General features: G+C 39.3%; 1 protein-coding gene and 1 long non-coding RNA gene across 2 annotated transcripts in view; one reads left to right on the top strand and one right to left on the bottom strand.

The window, feature by feature from the left end:
- The window catches only part of LOC101741480 (elongation of very long chain fatty acids protein 6), a 52,138-nt gene that overhangs the window by 13,110 nt on the left and 16,932 nt on the right, over positions 1-22,096 (top strand). The window contains exon 2 of the mRNA XM_004924735.5: positions 2,143-2,280. Within this exon, the coding sequence (XP_004924792.1) occupies positions 2,143-2,280 (138 nt within the window). The remainder of the gene's footprint in view (positions 1-2,142; positions 2,281-22,096) is intronic.
- On the bottom strand, positions 16,142-16,627 carry LOC134200943 (uncharacterized). Its single transcript, XR_009976070.1, has 2 exons — positions 16,551-16,627; positions 16,142-16,473 (listed from the first exon to the last, which is right to left on the bottom strand). It is a non-coding gene; the product is annotated as an uncharacterized LOC134200943 (long non-coding RNA).

Here is a 22,096-nt window from a genome sequence, read left to right as displayed (position 1 = left end):
TGTGATGGGTGGGGCGCCGTTGTAACTATACTTGAGACCTTAGAACTGATATCTTACTTAACACCAGGTGGACTGTGAGCACGTCCACCCATCTAAGCAATACAAAAAAAAATGGGGTCAGAGTGTCAGACAACAGCAACAAATCTTTAAATGTTTTCAAAATAAATATGTATTTAATAGATAACATTGTTTAAATTGATCCCAAGATGTCGTGTCAAAGTTATAAATCTATTAAAGTTATAATAATAATTATAGTATGTGTTAATGAATCATTAATATTACATAAACAAATAATTAGTTTACCGATAAAATAATACTAATACTCGTTATCGAAAAAGATCGAGTTCGAAGAACTTAAATAGATTTTTATTTGTTTACGTCTGTATTTTCTTTTCGTAAAATATAAATGATTTTTATTACAATGTCCAAAACGCTTTTTGTAGCGGTTTAAATTTTATTTATTGTTTTATTTTTAATTGGCAAATAAGTGCGGTCGTATTCATAGATAAAGTGGAAGTCTTCGTTCATGTGGGTAGATAATGGGGATAATCGAAGCACAGGGAACAAACTATCAATTAGTTTGAAGTCGTAACTTATGTTTGCTTCTCCGTAATAAACTCTAGTTTAAGCTAAGGCTTTAACTTAAGCAGTATTCCGCAATTTGGGAATTAGGGATAGAGTTAGGTGACACATAGGTACTCGTCCGAGACAGGTAGACTATTATAATGAAAGATACACCGATCATCCGTTAACACTGGCAGATGTCCTATTAAGTTTACGAATGACTTCCATGGTGAAGGCATCTTTCTTTGGATTCGCCTTATCCGTTATAGAGGGTTGATGTTCCCATTTATATGCGTCTTTCTTCGTAACACCTATCTCCATTTATTTTTGGACATTCTTCATCAACTCTACAACTACATTACTCCATGAAAAACCAATTTTCACGAAAGATAATTAGAAACTGCCGGTGAATTCGTATCTAGTTTTCGGACTATGCCGCTGTTTGAATCCCGCAGGCAAATACACCAATATTTCCATTGAAATACGTATCTGAGACTTGTTCACGAACGATCCCTATTTCTGCCGCGGAGCAGTAATGCGTTCTAGCTTGAAGAGTGTGGCCGCTATTGTACAGTAGAACTGAGACTTAACTCAAGCATCATGATTGGTTACGGCATTTAGGTTGTTGATGTATGTGGGCTTCGTTGTATCACCAGGTAGGCCGTGAGTGAGCATGCTCACCCACCCGTCTGAGCAATAAAAAAGAACATTCATCAAAGAATGACAAAGATGGTAATTATTGAAAAAAATTATTATCTGTCATGTTTCAACTTCTATTAGGTATTGAGAAAAAAAATCAATAGGCCATTGTTTTCATCGTCTGTGCGTCATTTTAAATTAATCATCTTATTTAAATTTTTCACGCAATATTTGTAATTGCTTATTTATTATATACTATTATATATTTTACTGGTGGTTGGGCATCTTTGTGAGTCCGCACGGGTAGATACCACCTATTTGCCTATTTCAGCCGTGAAGCGGTAATGCGTTTCGGTTTGAAGGGTAGAGCAACCGTTATAACTATACTGAGAACTTAGAACTCATATCTCAAGGTGGGTGGCGGCATTTACGTTATAGATGTCTGGGCTCCGGTAACCACTTAACACTGGGTGAGCTCGTCCACCCATCTATGCAATAAAAAAAAATTAAAAAATTGCTACTCAATTTTTTTTTATTGCTTAGATAGATAGACTAGCTGACAGCCCACCTAGTGTTAAGTGGTTACTGGAGCCCATAGACATCTACAACGTAAATGCGCCTTCCACCTTGAGATATAAGTTCTAAGGTCTCAAGTATAGTTACAACGGCTGCCCCACCCTTCAAACCGAAACGCATTGCTGCTTCACGGCAGAAATAGGCAGGGTGTTGGTATCCACCCGTGCGGACTCACAAGAGGTCCTACCACCAGTAAAATATGTGCTCATGTGAAACAAGTGATGTTTGGTCGTTCACGTTATATCACACTTTATAAAAATACTCATCTTTTGTCAATAGAAGCATAGAAATACAGTAATCACGGTTGTGGCACATCTATTTAGACGCGTATATTTTACAAATATAGAGTTTTGTGTTTTACAGATTTGAATTGCGACGCACCTTGATAGTATGGAACTCCCTTCTGGCCGCTTTCAGCATCATGGGCGCCTGCCGCACGCTTCCAGAGTTCATCCACGTGCTTCGGAACCATGGAATTTACCATTCTGTCTGCGTGCCAAGGTCAGTTTTTATTTGATACACGTCAATTGTATGAAAATATGTAACAAGTAAAATAAAATCGTCTATATAAAATATTTATATATAAAAATGAATTGTTGTTCGTTAGTCTCGCTAAAACTCGAGAACGGCTGGACCGATTTGGCTAATTTTGGTCTTGAATTATTTTTGGAAGTCCAGAGAAGGTTTAAAAGGTAGACAAATATGAAAGTGCGCGGAATTAAATAAAAATAACAATTTTGTTTTTCCTTTGATGTGTCCCCTGTCGGACGCATTCCTTTTGTTTGTTTTAAGTTTATTTTATACAAAAGTTTAGGTCTTTTATTTATCGATTGAGGCACTAAGGAGACTGCCGGGTCAGCTAGTATGTAATAAGTAAATCTATGAAGCTGCGTTGTATTGTTTATTGTCTGTTCCAAGGTCGTCTGCCTTGACACCACCAGTTTTAACGGGCTCCTTATTAAAAATAATGTTTATTATTTGCGATTTCAAACGTATTATAATTTTATTTAAATGAACCGGTTTTTTTTTTAAACTTTATGGTCTGGTAATGATACGTAAGCCAGATCTTATATTTTCCTCTGGTATCCTGTTATAATATGAAATAAAATGCGATGGAGTCGTTTAATTAGAAAGTTTAATTAATTGGGATGAAATTAACTCTAACGTGATGAGATGCGGTGAAATAAAGTATTAGATAAATTGTGGTTTATTTAGTGAGATTTTCAGCGGACTTTTTGTAAGAACTGTAGAAGCTCGTGGTTGGAGGCGTCCGGATAGGGGTCGGGGTGCAGTTGAAGTACCTCGGCCTCGTGTTGGATAGCCGGTGGGCTTTTCGTGCTCACTTTGCGGAGCTGGTCCCCCGATTGATGGGGACGGCCGGTTCTTTGAGCCGGCTGCTCCCGAATATTGGGGGACCGGATCAGGTTGTGCGCCGCCTCTACGCGGGGGTGGTGCGATCGATGGCCCTGTACGGTGCACCTGTGTGGGCTGAGCCGCGCAACCGGGCTACTATGGCTCGGTTTCTGCGCCGGCCGCAGCGCACCGTTGCCATCAGGGTCATCCGCGGATATCGCACCGTCTCCTTCGAGGCGGCGTGTGTTTTGGCGGGGACGCCGCCATGGGAGCTGGAGGCGGAGTCGCTCGCTGCCGACTATCGGTGGCGCAGCGAGCTCCGTGCTCGGGGCGTGGCGCGTGTCCCCGAGAGTGAGCTGAGGGCGCGGAAGGCCCATTCTCGGCGGTCCGTGCTCGAGTCGTGGTCGAGGCGATTGGCCAACCCCACGTGGGGGCTACGGACCGTCGAGGCGGTTTACCCGGTCTTTGATGACTGGGTGAATCGTGGCGAAGGACGCCTCACCTTTCGTCTGGTGCAGGTGCTGACCGGGCACGGATGCTTCGGGAAGTACCTGCGCCGGATAGGGGCTGAGCCGACGACGAGGTGTCACCATTGTGGACACGACCTGGACACGGCGGAGCATACGCTCGCTGTCTGCCCCGCTTGGGAGGTGCAGCGCCGTGTCCTGGTCGCAAAGATAGGACCTGACTTGTCGCTGCCTGGCGTCGTGGCGTCGATGCTTGGCAGCGATGAGTCATGGAAGGCTATGCTCGACTTCTGCGAGTGCACCATCTCGCAGAAGGAGGCGGCGGGGCGAGTGAGGGAAAGCTCTCCTCACTACGCAGAAACCCGCCGCCGCCGAGCAGGGGATCGGGACCGGGGTCGTATCCGTGACCTGGCCCCCTAAGAGCTAGGGGTCCCACCCGTTTTGTGCGGGGAGGGACCCAGACGTGGGGTGGCGTGCTCTGCACGCTCACCCGCAATAGGAAGCCGGGTGATGGTAGACTGCGTTCCCCCGACCGCTCTGGGGGAAGGTGTAACGCGGCGCCATCAAAGCGGGCTCTCGGCCCGCTGAACGAGGGAACCGGTGGTCGTGTCGCTGGCGGCCACCGGCCCGGCGTCCGTGGGACGGTGGGATGGATGTAATGTGCTCTGCGTCAACCCTGTCCCGCCGTTTCAATAGCCCCGACTGGGCTCCGGCCCGGTCCGAGGTAGGGCGCCGGTTGTGAGCGGCAGGAGTTTTTAGTGAGGTTCAACTCCCACATACCCCACCTGCCGCGCGGGTGGGGATCCGGCGATTTTCTCTTGTGGAAAAAAAAAAAAAAAACCGTAGAAGCTACGTCCAGTGGCTTTATTTCATTTTCCCGTATTTGTTCACTTTCACTGATGCTAAACAGTTAATACACCCTAACTAATTGTACCCGTCCGCTTCGCTGGGCATTTAAAATTAACATTATTATTTCTCACCCTCACAAAGATTCTCATAATTAACGCCCCCGCAACTGGTGTAGGGAGTTCAACACTCATATAAATATTAGCCTATCCATTAAGTACATGTATTTTCTACATGAATACCAAATTTCAAGTCAATTGGATGAATGCTTCAGTAGTTATAACTGAACATCCGTAAAAACCGCTGTAGATTTATATATTAGTATAGATTATTACATATTTAAACTTGAAGAACATCTACATTAGCAAAATAAAATAATTCACTCAATTAAGCTCATCGTGTTTCAGCCAAAAGTTCCCGTAACATTGCAATCACGTTGCCTAGAGTTATAAAAAACTGCAATGAATGAAAATTTCACTTTTGTTGTATTTAAAGTTAATATTTCGTAAAATTATAATCTGAAGGATAAATATTGTTTCTATACTGACTTTTTGCTTGATTTTGACTCGGGCTACTTTAAATATTACATAACACGTAAAAGCGATACGCGCAGTTTCTTAATAATCTTTTACGGATTAAAACGAATTTGAGACTTTTTTAACAGTATATGTCTAAATGTCCTTCTAGAACGTGCGAAGGCCCTTAATGGTGCTAAATGCTTATACTTATATAATTTGGCTTTATTATTATTATATATTCTCGTACCTTAAAAACATTACGAGCATTTTCTGTAAACTTTAACAAAAATCGCTGGAGTAAATATATTAAAATACGGAAATTATATCGCGATAAGTCATCGCGGTTATCCGTCGTCATGATAAGATATCGTGGAAATGTCTGAATTTCAGTTTATTTAAGATGTTTATTTTAGTATTAAATAAAATGGATCGTCTGTAACTGTTGAATTATTAATCGTATTCAAATAGAACTTCATTTGTTGTGGTTTAGCTGTTCAATTATTTGAAACTGCTGTATAATTGGCGAGCATTATAATTTATATTATTAATTTATGTATTTATGTTTATGTAACTATACTTGAGACCTTACAACTTATATCTCAAGGTGGGTGGCGCATTTACGTTGTAGATGTCTATGGACTCCAGTAACCACTTAACATCAGGTGGGCTGTGAGCTCGTCCACTCATCTAAGCAATAAAAAAAAAAAAAAAAATTAACGAGTTTTACATGTTACGCGCTGTGTCTTCATCACTGACAATGCCGATCGTCTAACATGTCGATAATAATTGAATCATCAGACTACCACCTATCGTCCATCAGCTTGGAACTCAACAAAAGCATTAAATAAAAATATCTCAGCGGTGCCTACACTGCATGATTTTGTTTTCAATTTATGGCATTGGTTATACATTTTAAAAAAATTGAGTTCAAATTGACACCTTCAATTTGATAAACGAAAATGTCCCGTGCCCTCACGTGGGTCAGTAATGAATACCGCGCGTTAATGTCAGACAATAGGGCTGTCCGAAATTTCTAAAGCAAATATTTTACATTTCATATGTAACGTGTTAAGGATGTGGAACCATCATACCGTGTGATCTGTCGTGTTCGTAATCGCGAGAGTCGAAGACAAAAATAAAATTTAATTAACAGAATAAATAGTCAATTAGCACAAATCTCGACGAATAACATCTTAGTCGGCCGTGATCACGAAAATGATTTGAAACGTTGGAAATAAAAAATGGGAGATAAAATCGATTTGTGAAACTAATATAGTATATTTGAGAGCAAATTTGACTTATACATACATGTGGCTCTTGCGCTTTCGGTATCAACACATTCCCGATCCTGCGGACAGAATGGAAAGCACTCGACGTTGACCAAAACACGTCATTTCGGATCCTCTCGATCCACTAACGGTGCTTTTAGGTACCTCAAGCACCGGTCATCGTTCTTGTCGAACCCGTCGCTTGCAACAAAGAACTCGACGAGTAAATAATTAATCCACAGATTTTGACGAAGCATGTTGCTGATAACTTTATTTCTGTAATCTGACGAAGCATGTTGCGGATAATAACATGTACTTTTAGGTTAGGAATATTGTGTTCTTTTTTTTTATAATAAATAAATTTAAATCCACAGACAGACTGATTTTCTCGCCGAATCTTCTCAGTGGGTCGCGTTTCCGATCCGGTGGTAGATTCTGCGAAGCACGGCTCTTGCTAGAGTTCGTGTTAGCCACGTTGTCAGGTTTGAGCCTCATGAGCTCACCTACTAGTTAAGGTTACGCTGAAATAGCCTCTCAAGGCTATCAGCATAGGTAGGAAAACAAAAAAATCAATATAACAGCCGTTATTGATAACCATTTAATAACTTGTGGGACGTGAACTCGTTCAACCGTCGATTCAAATACAAATGAATATGAAATCTCGCAGTAAAATAGGATTGTGATGACCCTATCCGAATCATTATTCAGAGCATGTCAAGCGCTCGTGCCCTGCTAGTGTAGTAAGTAACGCGCCGTGGTGCCGAGGCGAAAGTTCACGTGCTTACGTTTCAAAATGTCATGTAACAAACAATATAAAGGTGATAAGATTTAAATCTTCACCGACTTAAAAAAAAGAGGAGGTTATCAATTTTTATTTTTGGTGTGTATTACTGCAGAGCTGTCTATTTGAAAGCCGGTGCTTCTCATGTGTGGCCCAATTTGAAATTTTATTAAAATCTGACCGATAGCTTTTGGGAGTTATTCTTAATAATGCATATTTAATTGACTTAAACTACATTAATGATAGTATTCTCGTTTTGTTGTATTGAATTTTGTTTTCTTTTTGTTACCTACATCTTTTGTCTTATGACGTACACAGATAGGTCTTATGATTTTCACGTGCGTATTTAAAATTTCAATAGAGTTGATATAGTTCAATAGTTGGTACGCTCACTGATATTAAGTACAGTAGATAGTAAGTACTCTGGGCATCGATATCCATTTAAAACCTATGCTATTGTGAGGATAAGACAGGTTGAAACATGAGGTCCCACCATGAACCATGAGGTACAGTGGGTCTCTCGTCCTTTGAATCGGAGCATATAACTTCTTCGCTGCAGGAATAAAATATTATATCTACCCATCCATTATGCGGGATCATTACGACCATTACTATACGCGATACGGTTTTTTTTTTATTTTTTTTTTTTTATTTTTTTTATTGACATTATGGGTGGACGAGCTCAGCTCAGCTGATGTTAAGTGGTTACTGGAGCCTATAGACATGTACAATGTAAATGCGCCACTCACCTTGAGATATAAGTTCTAAGGTCTCAGTATAGTTACAACGGCTGCCCCACCCTTCAAACCGAAATGCATTATTGCTTCACGGCAGAAATAGGCGGTGTGGAGGTACCTTTTTTTTTTTTTTTTTTTTTTCGGGTAGAGGGCCGAACCTCCTACGAGGTCCCCGCGCAAAAGGGGCGCGCGGGGTATGTGAGACTCTACGATCTGCATGGTGTTATGAGCAGACCGCGGGACCAAGGATTTTAGGGCCCACCCACTAAACGACTCCCCTGCACTCTTACACCCGACGTCCGATCCCCTCCGAGGTCAGAACCCGGATGAGGTAGGGGGGTTACCGCGGTCAACACTACAACCAGACGGCGCGGCTCACCCCAAGGACGCCCAGCCGACGGAGCCTTCGAGGCGAATCGAAGGCTCTGAAACGTCGGCCGTCTCGGTACGGCAGCCCGTCGGGCCGCCCAGACGGTGCCGCTGGTGTCCCGGAATACCCCGCTGGACCAGAACCAGCCTGCCGGGTCGGGACGCGATACACCGTCGACCGGTCGCTCTATTTACTCCATGGCAGCGCGCTAGAGTGCTGGTAGCGCGCCGCGCGGCCTCACCCCCTCAGGTCGCCCCTTGACCTTCACCGGGGGGAGTTCGCCTCTTACAGGGGCCGAAGTCGGACAAAAGCCCTTCTGCGGCCCCCGGCTCGGCGGCGACGGATAGGTGCGGAGAGGGATGAGCTCTCCCTCTCTCGTTCCGCCGCCTCCTTCTGCGAGATGGTGCACTCGCAGAAGTCGAGCATCGCCTTCCAGGACTCATCGCTGCCGAGCATCGTAGCCACGACAGTCGGCAGCGACAAGTCCGGTCCTATTTGCGAGACAAGGACACGGCGTTGCTCCACCCATGCGGGGCAATATGCGAGCGTATGCTCGACCGTGTCCTCGTCGCAGTCACAGTGGTGACACTCCATCGTCGGTTCCCTCCGGGCAACGCGATGCAGGTACCGGCCGAAACACCCATGGCCGGTAAGCATTTGCGTCAACCGGAAGGTGAGACGCCCTTGGTCACGGTTCGCCCATTTCGCGAGGACCGGGCGCACCGCCTCGACGGTCCGGAGACCGGCCGACGGGTCCGCCAAGCGGCGAGACCACGCCTCCAACACAGACCGCCGAGATTGGAGCCTCCGCGCTCTAATTGCTCCTTCTCCGGGACGTGGTTCCCCCCTGTCGCGAAGGTCACAACGCCACGCATAATCGGCAGCGAGCGCCTCCGCCTCCAGGTCCCAGGGAGGCGTCCCGGCGAGAACGCACGCCGCCTCGAAGGAGACGGTGCGGTATCCACGAATCGCCCTGACTGCGATTGCACGCTGCGGGCGTCGCAGCGCCACGACGTTTCTGCGAGTCAAGGCGCGGCACCACACGGGGGCTCCGTATAATGCAATAGACCGCACCACCCCCACGTAGAGGCGGCGCACCACCGTGTCAGGCCCTCCGACGTTTGGCAAGAGCCGACTCAGCGATCCAGCCGTCGCCATCAGTCGGGGGCCCAACTTCTCGAAGTGGTGGTACCTACCCGTGCGAACTCACAAAAGGTCCTACCACCAGTATCTACGATTTTTATTTAAATTTTGCACGACATTCCTTCGTGGAGCTTGTGGAGGTCGTTATTGACCATGTGTCAAGTACGTAATCCGTTGGAAAAATTGGTACCTGCAATTTGGACACCGGCACAGTCGCATTTCTCGATACGGCCAAGAAATATCCATACAAGACTTCGGAAGTCCTGGCAATTTCGTTAAGAACACGAGTATGTCTCACATCTAGCAAGTTTGACCACGGTTGGCCCTGTCACTAATGACTATACGATAAATGCTAGATACGTATATGCCCAAGACACGTCATTACGGATCCTCCCGATCCATTAATGGTGCTTTTAGGTACCACAATCACCGGTCACCGTCCTCGTCAAACCCGTCGCTTGCGACGAAGGGCTCGACGAGCGAATTAACCCATAGACACAGCCCACTGAGTTTCTCGCCGGGTCTTCTCAGTGGGTCGCGCTTCCGATCCGGTGGTAGATTCTGCGAAGCACTGCTCTTGCTAGGGCCAGTGTTAGCATCACTCCGGTTTGAGCCCCGTGATCTCACCTATTAGTTAAGGTTACGCTGAAATAGCCTCTCAAGGCTATCAGCTTGGATAGGAAACAAAAAAAAACCTAGGTATGAAGTATACGCATGCAACGGCTTGGCTGTGTCGCTTGTTGATGTCCGTGAGCCACCGTGTCAACTTACCAACAGGTGTAAACTCGTAAATTGCCGACAATTGTAATGATAAAAAAAAGGATTCTAAAGCTGAAAACAAATAACCATATCATTTTAAAACACGAGTAACCTTAAACACTGTCTTATTTAGTGACAATAAAAAAATCTACGAGTAATCTCGTTCGGATATGGTTGTTACGATAATGACAGATAAATTACAATAACTTTGCTGAACAATATAAGTATCTATCTATTAGGTACAACAACAATATATATTAGGTACAGTATAATCATACAACTCAAGTACACCGCTGTATTATTAGTATGACAGTTTTGTGACTTGGTGTTTTTTTTTTAGAAATTCATTCGTGAATTTCAACTTCGTCGGTCTTAAATTTCATTTTAGAATACATGGCTGCTTCGCTCGGTGTGCCTCTGAGGATTTTTATATTGCCTTTGTAGGGAGACGAGCATAGGGCTCGCTTGATGGTAGGCTGTTACCGCAGCTAGTAGACGTCAGCAATTCCAGAGACACAGCCAAGTCGCTGTCCACTGCTAAATACTCTCCACGAACCTCGTTTGAAGAAAGACATGCAATAGCATAGACATTATTGTACCTATCCAGCCTTCAGCTACGTTTGCCATGGTAGGTCAGGTCAAGGTCAGGCTTTTTAGATTTAATAAAGAGCTGCTAACTCTAATAGTGACAAGTGTCTCTAGTAGTCTAATAGCGGAGGACAGAAGTGAATGGAGGAAGGTGCTCAGTAAAGGTCACGACCCTCAGAACTGAGGAATACGACGCACGGAGGAACTCTAATAGTAGTCAGTATTTATCAACCACTTTCCAACTAGATAAAACTTTCAAAATATATGAGCAAACGTTCATTATAACCCCTTTTTTACAACAAAATCATTTTTTCTTATACTCTTTTTAATTCAAATTTATTAAAATTTATTTTCTATTTTTTAGTTGGATTTTCTATACAAGCGTATTTTGTTAGTTTTTTTAAACTATTATTTATTTTTCATTTTTTAGTTGAATTTCATTTTTTTTCAATTATTCTTTTTAATTTTTTTATTAAATATTGAATTGTCATCGGTCCTTAATAAGTATACCAAATTTCGAGTTAATCCGACGTTTTGAAGGGGGTCAAAATCATGTTCAAAGATTCTGTTACATACTAACACACATTCGTCTGAAGCTAATAAAAGCGTATTAATAACGAAAATACAATAGAAATTACATAATAATATTACAAACAAAAAAAAACAGGTTTTAACTGATTTCCATACGCAAATATCTGAATACTGAAATATTCTACGTTCACGTGACTATTTCTCTCACCTATGAACGTACAAAGTACAACATTTCCACTCATTAAAAATCTAAGCCAATAACGCAAAAAGCCAACAAAAATCTTCGCACTTGTAAATACAATTACAACGACAACCGGTGTGGCGGGTAGCCATCATACAACGTAAGATAATTGACAGATGCTTGAATCTCGCTTACGACATTTTCAAGATAAAGCGCATATATATATATATATGTTCCGAACAACAACATTCGGACCCATTCCCGATCCTGCGGACAGAATGGAAAGCAGTCGACGTCGCCCAAAACACGTCATCTCGGATCCTCCCGATCCACTAACGGTGCTTTTAGGTACTTCAAGCCCGGTCACCGTTCTTGTCGAACCCGTCGTTTGCGACGAAGGGCTCGACGAGTAAATTAACTCTCAGACACAGCCCACTGAGTTTCTCGCCGGAACTTCTCAGTGGGTCGCGTTTCCGATCCGGTGGTAGATTCTGCGAAGCACGGCTCTTGCTAGGGTTCGTGTTAGCAACGTCATCAGGTTTGAGCCCCGTGAGCTCACCTACAAACGTTAGGGTTACGCTGAAATAGCCTCTCAAGGCTCTGAGCTTAGGTAGGAAAAAAAAAAAAAACATCATTCGGACCGTCGTTCTACCGAGCAATAATCACCTGCTCGGTGGAAGATCTTCCTTTCGTCGTTTAAGCCTCCCAAACCGGAATAAATAGTTACCGATCGAAGATCGAGCTGCAATAATATTTGCGATCGAAATTAACGCGAACAAAACGAACTTAAGTTCAAACTTACGTAATTTATTCACTTGACTATAATAATAAAACCAGATTATCTTCTTTAATTTTTGTTATTGAGTTTTTAATTGTATTGCGTTTTATTGCAGTATCACAAGTCGGTGTTAATTGGTGACCTTATGCACTATCGATTATATCAGTCGTAAATTCGAATAATTGATCCCCGAACTGTAAATATTTTTATGGAAACAATAAGTATTAAATCGTTGCGATACCAGCAATGAGTGTGTGGTCAGGGGCCCAAGCTTTTCATTTGCCATATAAGTCATTTGACTGAGATTTCTCAGGACCACAGATGTGTGTCAGGCAACTGTTTTTAACGCGGGCACACTTGTTCCAGAAGCATCGACGTTGATTCCATTTCATCGATTTTCCTTTTTCTTTCTGTTTGATGATTGATTAAGCATCTCCTGATTTGCATTTCAAAGAATGTGATTACATTTCTAAATTTATTCTAATTTAATTTAATAATAATAATATAACTCTTGATTTAACACCACATGTACAGAGTAAGCATATAAAACAAATAATAGACGGTGACATAAATTGGCGGCCTCATCGCTTAAAGCGATCTCTTCCAGGCAACCGTGCAGGAAGAAGAATAAGCAAGCTAGCATGGACGGTGCTATATCTTAATAAACTTACATAAAATATATACTTATATACACACGTGAAAAATAAATACATTATAAGATACATACATTACATACGATTAAATACAAATAAATATTAAACACATGCAAGTAAATACAAAATAAGTAGCAACTTATACAGTTCTATCGCAGGAGCCATATTATTGTGCAAGGTAGTGCGATTTAAATATGAACTTGAAAATTTCCGGCGAGGACGATTGTTTGATGCTTAAGGGGGGTAGTGCATTCCATAAACGGACTGCTTCAACCGCAAAGGAATGGTCATAAAATGGCGTCCCGTGAGCCGGAAACTTCAGCATTAAATTCTCTTAATCTTATCTTCAATCTCATCTTATTCTAATTTAGGTAATCTAAAAAATTCTTGATACAAGTAAAAATCACGTTCTACAACAACTGAACTGGTGTGAGAAGGCATCATACGAACAGGCTCAGGTAGATACCAAGCCTATTATTACTAAATAAAAAGATGTATATTTACTAAAATATCAAAGGAACTATACAATCAATCACAAACAACTATTTGAACAAAAATACGGAATATTTTTAGATCCGCTTAAATGTTGTTGAAAAGGCACGGAAAAAACCAGTGGGAAAAGAGCAACACGTCCATATTACTAACTACGGTCATATTTTAATAAGTACCAATAAAAACCGCTCCGATCTGATTTTTTACAGAAACCACACAATACATATTTTTTTTAACACATCACACGCGTACAATATCATTAATTTATATGATTATATGTATAAAAAAGATATATGGTTCGTCGAATTTGAAATACATAGTTAAATGTTTTTGTTGTTTTGTGAGATACAGGTTTTATTAGAACGATAACCGCAAAAGGAAGTATAAAGTAAGGTAAATCACTAAAATTCTTCATACTCGTCTAATAGTTTGTTCATTGCTGAGCATGAGAATAATTTATAAAGTAAAATTTTATATATAAAAAATTATGCTAAAATTATCACATTTTAAAATTTAATTTTCACACAACCCTCAAAGTAACACCAGTAAAGATCAATAGCGTTTATATCAATTGCAATTATATATTATTAATAATTAATAATTATTTTATCCACTCTAGCAAAATGCATATATCTTTTATGTTACTCTAACAATGCACTAATCGAGAAAAAATACCTCATAAACCAATACGCAATGTCTTCACTCGCAATAAACGTTTTGTGTTATAAATTGATGTTAGTTCCTGTATCGAGACATTCGCGACGTCTTGTTAATAAAATTTAAGTCGAAATCATTGTTTTGTGGTGAATTGATTAGCACTTGTCCACAATTTTTTAAACACACACACGATCACCATTGACGTAGTCAGTAGATTATTTGCTAAAACATTTATCAATACTCATTTTGTACATTTTCAATCTTTAACATCTTTACACATTTATTTGAACTAGAGCTCCCGCAGTAGTCGAAATTCGACTATAATTAATTGGAATTGTAAGTTTGTACACTATTATGATTGTATTTTCAACGCTAAGACTACACTATAGAAAAATATTAATTAAGACAAACAATATTTAATCTATTTTCAATTTGACCACAGACGTCAAGAACAAAAGTTTAACAATAAATAAATAGTATGCATGCGTGTGTGTGTCAAATACATGGTAGTGTGTGTAATGTTTTCTTTATTCATTTAATGTATCTTTTATGCATTATTTAAAATAATTATTAGCATTGTGCACTTCTATATTCTCTATAAGTGTGGAAAATTTCATACTCCTCCGTCCGCGCAATTTTCGTAAAAAGGAATACAAAGTTTTTGCTTCACGTATTAATATTGGAATGAATATGTCTGGAAAACGAAATAGTGATTTACTTTACAAAGTTCTTGTTCGATGGGATGTTTTATCGAAATGTCGAAGGAGGAGGATAAAATTTTGAAGAAAAAGTTGTATGTATTACAAATATTATTTGGCACGCGGTATGGACTTTAATAGTAAGACCCCGGTTACGCTGCTTCGTTTAGCGCTGTTTTGATTTAACGATGTTTTATCTGAATTAGCTATTCCCCGAAATGACACGGAGGCTTTATTAGGCTTTCCGATATCCGAAGCAGCTTATATGTTTCTTCTTACTTACAGTGTTACACGAACGTATCACGTCATTACGGATCCTCCCGATCCATTAACGGTGCTTTTAGGTAACATAAGCACCGGTTACCGTCCTCGTCGAACCCGTCGCTTGCGACGAAGGGCTCAACGAGCGAATTAACCCACACACACAGCCCACTGAGTTTCTCGCCGGATCTTCTCAGTGGGTCGCGTTTCCGATCCAGTGGTAGATTCTGCAAAGCACTGCTCTTGCTAGGGCTAGTGTAAAAAAAAACGATCGTATATTTAGTGTTTCAAACATTTGTTGACGTTGTTGTAAGTATCTATTTATATGGTATGACCATTGATATAGTGGCAAATATTACGATTATTAGTTTCTATCATGGGTGATAACAAAGCAACAAGAAAAATCATTTCATTAAAAATATAATGCAAGTGATTAGAAGATTACATTGGCAACTTCAGCATTATACTATTTTTAAGGCAGAAAATTAGAAAAAAAAGGCAGAATGATCTGAAATATAAACATACTGACTGTCCATTTATTATGTTTCCATATGTGTAACAAATAAATTTATATTGTTTTAAAAACATGATAAATTTAATGGTAAAATACCTGATCAATTTTCTACCAATCTTCCCCCAACCCCATTATTTATAAGATAGATTGATAACCTCGTTTAACTCTGTTTCATATTAATCTCCATTTTAATGAAACGTATATATACCCCGCGCTAGCGGGTCTTACTGTATTATTATAATAGATTCGATTCACCTGTGCGAGGGACATTTTTATAATATGGTGACCACTAACAGACATATTATATATATTATATAGATATTTATGTCCTTTTTTATACTCGTATAAAGTAAGTGTTCGGTAGTAAGCCGCAACCACCAACCAATAGATAAATCATTTACTCGAATGAGAATTGTGATTAACCTACAAAAACAATGAGTCTTGATCGCTTCGTTGGTCGAGCAACACAGAAATATGTTAGTACAAAATTTTCCTGCTAAATCACAAGTTCGATTGCTAACCGGTGCCAATATCTTCATGATATATATTTTTATATGCAAATCCCTTAGAAGTAATCTATTTGCATCTCTCGCATTCTTATAAATGTATAATGTTCCCTTTTAGTGTCGCTTTTTCGAATCAAGGTAAAAGCTAAATTGCTCACTTAAAAAAAAAAATGTTTAAGAAAACTAACAAAATACGCTTTTATAGAAAATTCAACTAAAAAATAGAAAATAAATTTTAGTAAATTTGAATTTAAAATAGTGTAAGAAAAAATTATTTTATTGTAAAAAAAAGCGTGGGGTGCATGGTAATCAGTAGTTATAAATATTTTATGAACAGATATGAGTAGAAGGGTTATTTTCACTAAAATAAAATTACATATAATTATCATCATCATCATCATCATCATCATCATCATCAGCCTTTATCTGCCCACTGCTGGACATAGGCCTTCCCCAATGCCTTCCACATAATGCGGTCCTCCGCCTTCCGCATCCAACGACTTCCCGCCGTGCGCACTAAGTCGTCAGTCCACCTGGTTGGAGGACGCCCCACGCTCCTTGTCCCCATCCGTGGCCTCCATTCGATATTATCACTAAAATAAAATAAAACTAGATATAAAATAAAATATTATAACGTAAAATAAAGAAATTTTTGTACGACACGAAATACTTTGATTAAAACTGCGTCTACATCTCGTGAACGACTAATTTGTTGTAAAAAAATCGTAATGCAAAAACGCGCTAACTGCGGGCTTATAGTTTATGAAAAACTATTTAACGATGTTCTTGTTTATTTGCACACCGAAGGTCATTACGAAGTTGACTATGTACACTAGCTATAAGCACGTTAGTCGTCAGAATTTTTTATTCACAAAAAAATTTGAATTTACACGTTATTATTAATTTTAAACGTATAATTTGCATGATATATGTAAAAAAAGGCTTTTCACTGCGAATTATTTTTTTCGAGCCGGGAGCCAAACCTCCTACGAGATCCCCGCACCTAGAGAACGCGCGGGGCATGTGAGACTCATCCGCGACTGCGAACCGCGGCCCTCGGGATATTTTTAGGGCCCTACCGCACTAAATAACTCCCCTGTACTCTTTTTTTTATTGCTTAGATGGGTGGACGAGCTCACAGCCCACCTGGTGTTAAGTGGTTACTGGAGCCCATAGACATCCACAAAGTAAATGCGCCATCCACCTTGAGATATAAGTTTGAAGGTCTCAAGTATAGTTACAACGGCTACCCCACTCTTCGAACCGAAACGCATTACTGCTTCACGGCGGAAATAGGCGGGGTGGTGGTACCAACCCGTGCGGACTCCAAAGAGGTCCGAGGTCTCTTACACCCTACGTCCGATCTACGCCCGGGGTCAGAATCCGATCAAAGTAGGGGCAGTCGCGGCATTTATCTGCATTAAGACAGTGCCCTCGAAACTGAATCGGCATTTGAAAATTAAACTCTAGAGATAAAATAACGTGGTGCTGTTTAGCTTGTAAGATTTAACCCAAACATCATACAAAAATTGCAAGCTACGTGCTGGTATAAAATCAGCGGTATTTGTGTTTCTATTGTTAAAGAATATGACGTCATCAGTAGAAAGAGCAGTGTACTCCTACTCGGTTCCCTTTTTTTTTTTGCCGTGAATCAAGCTTATGAAGGTTGGGGCAGTCGTACAGCTGTGACCACAACGTCGCGTTTCAAGGTAGACGACACCGTTCATGTTGTAATAGATTCTGATAACCATTTAACACCAGCTGGTCTGTGAGGTCGGTTAATCTATCTAATTCCATATTATTTTTTACTTATTTTGTCTTTGGCAACAATAGTGTACTTCTTATCTGACTTATGTTGGAATTTAGAGAAAGCTCTAATGCAAAGTCACGTGGGTAGCTTATATCAGCCCCATGCATCCTTTCGAACTTTTGAACGAACGTAACGCTTGTAACGTAACGTAACGTAACGACATAACGTCTTGAGTTGTCTATCCCCCTCTCGATCGATTCGACCAGGGGTAGCTTCGTGCGTTATATGAAACCTCGTACGTAATTTATTTGCGTACCACCAATTTTGTCAAGTGATTGATAATCATGAAGGGCACATCCAGCTCTTCCAATACGGTACTTTGATATTATATCTATGTAAAACTTTTGTAATAGATACAGATTTGTTTTTACCTTCCTTTAAGATATAATAATTGTGGTGTGTTTTAAAAAAATATTTATTCGTTCAAACATTGTTTATACCATTCACTTTGAAAGGTGTTATACGGTAGGAGTCATCGACCTTGTCGATGTTATGCTTTTCGAATCACCATCACGAACACGACGCCGGAATGTTTTTAGTTCGCAAAAAAACATACGAATGGTTTTAGTGCAATTATATTAACTAAATTAAATTTGTTATCGTGATAAAAGTAACAAAAATTACTAGTATCTGTTTACATAAACATTGTGTGGTTTATTTTAATAAAGAAATAGTAGTACATTACCCCTATCTTTTTTTTTTTTATGGCTTAGATGGGTGGACGAGCTCACAGCCCACCTGGTGTTAAGTGATTACTGGTGCCCATAGACATCTACAACGTAAATGCGCCACCCACCTTGAGATATAAGTTCTAAGGTCTCAAGTATAGTTACAACGGCTGCCCCACCCTTCAAACTGAAACACGCGGACTCACAAGAGGTCCTACCACCAGTAGGGTGTAGTATTTCAGGGTTCGTTTCAAACTTCTACCCATGTTAATGGTTACCGTAGCTCGGGGATGTCAACAATACCAGGAGCACAGTCAAGCCGCTGCTTGCCACAGAGATGGAAGAGATGCTCTTAAATGAGCCGCCGGATCAAAGTTCACCTTCTAGAACCACGCTCAAGTGCAGTGGGCTTCAAGAGACCATTTATGTATTTCCCTCGTACAAGTTCTGGAATGAACCGTCCTCCACTGTGTTCCTCGAGCGACGTGACGTGTTCTTCTTCAAACGACCATAGTCCTCGGCGGTAGGGTAAGGTAACCACTCACTATCAAGGGGCCCTACACTTATCGGCCATAGCAACAAAAAAAGCAGATATTGATATCAAAATGAGCATGTTGAAAATGAAATTGCAAATGGTTTTCTTTTAGGTTTATTATATTTATGCTGCCCAATCTCATCGATCCATTAATAGCGACCCGCCCTCGCTTCGCTTCGGAAACTGTAATTTATTATTGATTTCTCCAGTATTTAATGGATCTTATTATACATATAAACCTTCCTCTTCAATCACTCGTATCTATTAAAACAAACCGCATTAAAATCCGTTGCGTAGTTTTGAAGATTTAAGCATACATAGGGATATAGGGACAGAGAAAGATACTTTATTTTATACTATGTAGTGAAGGCTTTAGATGTTCCTAATTATTTCTTCAACAATTTTTGCTGTAAGTCGCTTATTAGACGCTTACTTTGGTAGTCTAATTGTGTTAGTGTATAATTTATATTTTTAATTAATAAATACATGCGTAGAAAATGTTCGTCGTATCTTAGAAACGATCTCTTCACATATTACCTATTGGCCTTTTTACAAGTAGCTTTATAAGTACGTTTGTGATACCAAACTTAAAAATAAAACATCTATTGTTGCTGTGCCCCTCAAACACTCGTATGACGCAAACGCCTGACGATATCTCGCAAGAGTGATTGAATTTTCAATTAATTATTAATGTGTGCTCTTCGTATTTTGTATAATAGTCTTGATTATTACATGTTAAGGGATGATGGTAAGTTAACTAAAAGTTATTTTATTTTTTTATTGCTTAGATTGCGAGATGAGTTCACGGCTTAACCGGTGTTAAGTTTTTACCGGAACTCAAACACATCAACAACGTAAATGCTCCTTGCGCGATGACAATAACCCGCTTTAGCTAATAGTCAATTCCATTTTGCCCTTTCTTCTTGTTCAGTATTAAATATTTATCGCTAACCACAGGACTCCTGTAGTTTTTTTTTTGTTTATTCAAACACAAATAAATTATACAAAATTTGTTATTTGAATAATTTAGGTTGTTTTTCTCGTATTAATAATTAATTCTCATAAAAAAAATGGTTAGCAATTTTAATGTTTACTACCTTTTAAAATTAACATAAAAATGATAGTTTATTTTATAATCCATTCGTAATTTATAACTTGAATTACACTGTTTTATTATTTACACTAAAGTAATTCTGTATTATAAATTATATCTTCATTTTATCATCTCATTCATAGCTTAGTGGTAACAAACACGTCTGTTCCTGTAGCTGTGTGTTCTAAAGGAATTTCGTTCATAGTAAAATAGTAGTACTTTTTTAAATTTTTTTTATAGCCCTTGTAGGCAGACGAGCATACGGCCCACCTGATGGTGAGTGGTTACCGTCGCCCATGGACTTCAGCAATGCCAGGGGCAGAGCCAAGCCGCTGCCTACCGTTTAATACTCTCCACAAGCCTCGTTTGAAGAAGGACATGTCATAGCGCTCTTTAGAATAGTTTCTTAAAGTATAGTTTTAATTGCTGTATCAATGACGTCATAAACACACAATTAGTAAAACATTCAAATAAATGCGAGAGAGAGAGAGAGAGAGAGTATTATTTATTGTACACCAAAAAAACAAATAAACAGTGCGATACATTAAACACAAAAAAGTACAATTGGCGGTCTTATCACTAAGAGCGATCTCTTCCAGACAACTATCACGTGGACAAGAATCATTTGGAAACGAACTACGCGCGGTGTGCCAATCCAGTGAAATACATATATTATACATGTATATGCATGTATATTATACATGCATACACATACATACTGAGAGAAGATACTTAATATATTATTTATTTATATATTATATATCGAGGGGCGAAAGACAATATTGCTTAAGCGACATTTTTGCAACTTTACAGGAGAGCCATTTGAAGTTTGAAATTTGGTAAAAATATAATAATAAAAAAAACAGCTTCAGCTATTTGAATGAAGTAAACTTAGTTGAAGCTTAATTAAAAACATCGAAAATGTTGATGCAAATACCAAATAAAATGCACCTTTCATTATTACAAATATAAATGTCGCTTAAAACAAATAGCCTTTCACCCCTCGACATATTTCCTTTTTATTTACAATAATTTATTCCGCTTTTTTAACTTCGCTCACTAAATTTAATAAACATTAACAAAAAATATTTGTAATTAATGTTTTTAATTAATGTAAATACTAAAATTAATATTGTAAATAAACTGGGAGTGCTAAAATTGTATATTACACTTCGTAAAATCTTTTATTATGTTGTATGATTTTTATGTATGTATGTAAGTGGGAAGATCGGTACTTTTTGGTCAATTCACACTGGCACACTAATTTTATTTTAAAATAAGAAAATATAAATGACAATCATCAATTGACACGAGGACGTTACGAACAGTTTTTTTTTTTGAAAAAATAATAACAACTAGAGGTCCCGCAGTAGTCGAAATTCGACTATAATTAATTAGAATTGTAAGTTTCTACACTATTATGATTGTATTTTATACTTCTATAATCACAAATTTTGCCAAGGCTACACTATAAAAAAATATTAATAAAGACAAACAATATTTAATCTATTCTCAATTTGACAACAGACGTCAAGAACAAAAGTTTGACAATAAATAGTATGCATGCGTGTGTGCGTCAAATACATGGTATGTAGTGTGTGTAATGTTTTCTTTATTGATTTAATGTATCTTTTATGCATTATTTAAAAAAAAAATTTGCATTTTGCACTTCTTCTCTATATTCTCTATACGTGTGGAAAATTTCATACTCTTCCGTCCCTGCAATTTTCGTAAAAAGGGATACAAAGTTTTTGCTTCACGTATTAATGTATAGATATTTTGTTGTTAAACTAAATATCCACTAGATTTCGCCATACTATCCCACATGTACGTATGATTTTTATTATGTTTATTTATTATACAGTATAACGATGGACGAACTCATCTTTGAGGTCAAAATCTCCATTGTATTGTGTGATGGATATCCCACCCTTCAAATCGGAATTGATTAGTGCTTCGCAGCCTTTAGGTGGATTGTTATTGTAGTCGAAAAAATGTAGTTTTCCACAAAATCTACACCTGCACAAACACGCTATGTTCATAACAGCGCAAAAACAATAAATTATATTTCAGAAATTTCCGAACATTCAACTGTTATACACATAATATC

This window comes from Bombyx mori, chromosome 22, assembly GCF_030269925.1.
Source record: "Bombyx mori chromosome 22, ASM3026992v2".
In the NCBI taxonomy this organism is placed as follows: domain Eukaryota; kingdom Metazoa; phylum Arthropoda; class Insecta; order Lepidoptera; family Bombycidae; genus Bombyx; species Bombyx mori.
The sequence above is the reverse complement of the archived record's forward strand: the minus strand, read 5'-3'. Positions and strand labels throughout refer to the sequence as shown.